General features: G+C 46.1%; 1 protein-coding gene across 1 annotated transcript; it reads right to left on the minus strand.

Moving 5' to 3' along the window:
• Positions 1–6: 6 nt before the first annotated feature.
• On the minus strand, positions 7–3415 carry LOC121842032. The gene is made up of 2 exons (XM_042312175.1): positions 285–3415; positions 7–205 (listed from the first exon to the last, which is right to left on the minus strand). The coding sequence occupies exons 1-2, from the start codon at positions 1327–1329 to the stop codon at positions 78–80; spliced, it is 1173 nt and encodes a 390-aa protein (XP_042168109.1). The 5' UTR covers positions 1330–3415; the 3' UTR covers positions 7–77.
• Between the last annotated feature and the right edge of the window lie 430 nt (positions 3416–3845).

The following is a 3845-nucleotide window of genomic DNA, read 5'->3' on the forward strand; positions in this document are numbered from 1 at the left end:
AAACTGTGACACACACTCAACAGAGAGACCCGAGTTATATAGACACTCCATAGGCCACACATGTAATCGGTTCATGACTAAATAGACATCATCAGTATTGTCATTGCAATGAACAGTGGTGTCAGGATGTGTGTTTCCAGGCTAGGTCCCGCAGACTTCCAAGACTTTTCCAATTCGTCTATCATCCTCTTCAGGTCCCGTATACCTGCAGGGAGAGAGACAGGGTGAGTCCAATGTAAAAAGTAGTACTACTGTCCTTACAAAAGAAACAAAGCTCAACACACCGTCGCTGACGTTGAACAGTTTCACCTGTGTCTTCACATCCTCCAACTCCTTCAGATCTGTCATTGTCAACATTGGGTTTATTCGAGTTGTTGTAACGCTGGCACCTGCGGAGGCTGCTAGATGGACATTGGAGCAGGAGCTGGCAGCTTGCCCTTGTCTCTGATACATAAAATAATGGTATTGTTTATCGCCATATCCCCCAAAGGTGGTGCCTGCATCGATCATGAAACAGCAATGGTCTGGGCTTATCATTCTGGTCATAGTGTCATTCCATACTTCAATTAAACTCCACAACTGGCTATTTTCGGGTTCTATGTAGAGCATAGAGATTCTAATGACACCATTCAGTGGCTTAACCAAGGCGGCCTTCTTAACCTTGTCAACTTTGGCAGTATAGTAGAACATAGCGCACGTGTCCGCTTTCGCACTCAGATTGAAGGTCACACTCCCTATCCTGTAGGTGCCTTCGTCGGTGCACGTGAGGAAACGAATGCTAACTTGGGATCCCACTGGGGTGAGCATGAGATCATATATGTGTTCAGTAGCATACACAACGTTATTGTCCTTATAGAAAGGCTCAGTGCTGTTTGCCAAGTATCCCGGTAACTTGACAGTGTTTCCCATTGTAGCTACAATGGAGAATGGTTCAGGTCTCTGATCTGTAAGACCTGTCGCCCTTGTCAACACGCAACACTCAACTGTACTTGCTGCAGTGAGCAGCAGACACATTGTTGTAATGTACATTGCCATAGTGAGTCTTAGACAGTGCCAAGTGTTAGACAGTGTGGAATCTTGACTGTGTTCACAGGGAGCGCAGCCTATGAATGGGACCTGCAGGAGCAGTTGAGCCCTTTTATATAAGCTGAAACCATCCCCTTCCCCATACATTGCTGTATCAGCCAACCATGACTGATTCCACCTACCCAATGTTAAGTGTATCAGGGGTGTGGTCCAGCTACATACAACTGACAAGGATACGTACATGGCCCCTACATGGGTTGGAGAGATCTTAACCGTATCTCTGTCACTGCAGACTAATGACATTGTAGCTCTGGCTGTGTAGAGGCGAGTGGTTACCCCGTGTATCCGACCAATGTATGGGGACACATGATCAGGTCCTGTTCCAGGGTCTGGAAATGATGGTCCTTGGCAAAGTGTTGAGTGTGAAACGCAATACAAGTCACATACACCAGGTGTCACTGTTTATTACACAACACTGTACAGATTGTAATAATTGACATAGACCCACATGTATATACAGCATAGCCTTTAGAACCAGGATCAAAATATATACGCTAACAAGGAAATCAGTTTGTTAAGGAGAAACACACTTTTCAAGGAGTGGAATTCACGGATAAAGACAATTTCACCGCATGGCTGTATCACGTAGTGACAGTTAGGCTTCCTGTCGAACACTCCAGCCTTAGATCTCCACTGTAGCTTAAGACGCATGACATACTGAGACATTTTGATATAGGTGATATGGTCCTCTGTGTACAGGAGATACGTATCCAATTGAATATCCTCCTCCTGCTCACCTGAAAAGAGTGATAAACGTGTTGCCTCGCTCAACGGCAAAGGTGTGTAACTGTCCAGAACAGCATCAGCTTCCAGCAGATATCCAGGGAGCTGGGTTGCCGTACTCCACTTGTCCACAAACTCCTGGTTGCACAGCGACTCCCCGTTCACCACATACACTTTGTTGAAACAGTTGAAAAAAATGGATATCATCTCAGTCCTAGCCCCTGTGATCCCAATCAAGGGTCTGGGTATGTAACTGGAAGACACGAACAGTACGCGGCGTTGCTCGAGCTGCGATTGTCTTTGGAAGCACCTCAGCTTATTGGTTATGTACCGGGTGTATTCATTGACAAGCAGCTCTTGGTCCAGAATAGAGCTGTACTCTCCCCTAAACGAGGAGTCCAGGTCTACTAAGAGGTCGTAGTTAAAGTCTTTATCCATCACAGTGTCATTCATAAACAGACCATGAGAGTTGAGGTCCTGTTTACCCCCTCTAATCACTACATAATCTACAGAGAAAGTGCCGTAAACCCCTCTTGCTTTCGACATAGTATATCACATGTACTGACTGAGCTGGGACTCACCACAGTTGCATTGATATTAACTTAGTTACTGTTAGGTATATGCCTTATGGTTGGGTAGACGCTGTACTCTTCACTCCAGTCCTTGCAAGATCTCATTCAAGGTGTTGAACAGCACATAATAGACAACCTTCTCCATAGGCCTCAACACCTTACAAATATCCCCTGGGGTGCCCGTTTTCAAGGCCTCCTTGAGATCTTCCGAGCAGTTGTTGTTCACCTCAATGTTGGTGTGATGTGTGAGATCTTGATCGACGCTTAAGGTGATAGCTAAATCGAAGTCTCCGTTGGCCATTGTTCTGGGGCAGATAAACCCTGAGCCGAACGGAGTTTGAGGCTCATTGACGTCACATCTCCCCTTCTCCAGATAATAAACACAGGGTGCTTGTACCTCGGACATAAAGCTGTGGTAGGGCTGGTGCTCAGAGCCCAGTGTCTGTATCTCATCCAAGGTTCTACTCAATCCCAGATAACCTAGGCAGGTCATAGTTGTCTTGTATCTGGTAAAAGATGAAAGTCTCACTGTAAACCTCAGTTTGAACTTGGGTGTACGCATACCCAATGCAGTAATGTGGCCTAGAAGCTCCCTAGTGTCCCTTTCCAGCTTTGATTGAGTGGAACATAGGGCTATGGGCACAGTTTGTTTCCCAGTGTCAAGGGCATGTTGCTGTTTGTCTACCAAGACTTTGGCCATCGTAGAATAGGCAGTACGACCTAATTATATGATACGCTCTGGAGGGAGATTGTGCTGTCTGCAAAGTTGAGCCGTTAATAGGTGAGAACAGTTACTTGTGCAATTGTAATAGAAGAGGTGGGACAGTTGTAGATATATGGGGTCAATATATGGGAGCTGTGACTCAACGTAGTCTCATCAACTACACCGCGTCGCCCAATTATGAACATTTGCTGTATATAGCCAGACTCTCGTGACTACAATAGGAGCCTATTGCTCGGCTCATATCCACATGTGCGACCTTGTCGAACTCATCACTAATCTGCTCCAATAGGCCACCAGGATTGGTATGGCCAGAGACGCACATCTCCCCTACCAGTACAATGTACTGCCCTTTGAATGTTCGGATGACTCCTTCATAGCCATCAGCATGGAAACAGGGGTATACAAACATCAAGGTGTCCGCTCCAGTGTACCTTTCAATTGCGTCCACACAGGACAGAGTTTCCACCATGTCGTGGGGAGGCTCGATGTCCGTCAGATGAACTGTCCTCGCACCAAGTACCTTGTAAGCAATGTAGCAGTCGGTTAAACCGACACCGCTTCCCACTGATAGGATCTCATTCATTTTGGGTACAGTTAGCTGTGACATGCTTTCTATCAAATCGGTAAAGCAACTGTTCCCGTATTGGAAACGTAGAGGTGTCGCTTTCAATAGACTGTCCATGAACACAGTTGCATTCTTCCCAAAGTCGTAACATTCATCATCAACACCAGGCTTGCTC

Source organism: Oncorhynchus tshawytscha, unplaced genomic scaffold, assembly GCF_018296145.1.
Source record: "Oncorhynchus tshawytscha isolate Ot180627B unplaced genomic scaffold, Otsh_v2.0 Un_contig_4630_pilon_pilon, whole genome shotgun sequence".
Taxonomy (NCBI): Eukaryota; Metazoa; Chordata; class Actinopteri; order Salmoniformes; family Salmonidae; genus Oncorhynchus; species Oncorhynchus tshawytscha.

Bases quoted from the DNA above. Each gene is read 5' to 3' on its own strand.
- LOC121842032 (XM_042312175.1), bottom strand. From the start codon at position 1,329: ATGTCATTAGTCTGCAGTGACAGAGATACGGTTAAGATCTCTCCAACC. The intron at 206-284 runs GTGTGTTGAGCT...CTCTCCCTGCAG, and splicing joins ACTGTTCAACGTCAGCGACG to GTATACGGGACCTGAAGAGG.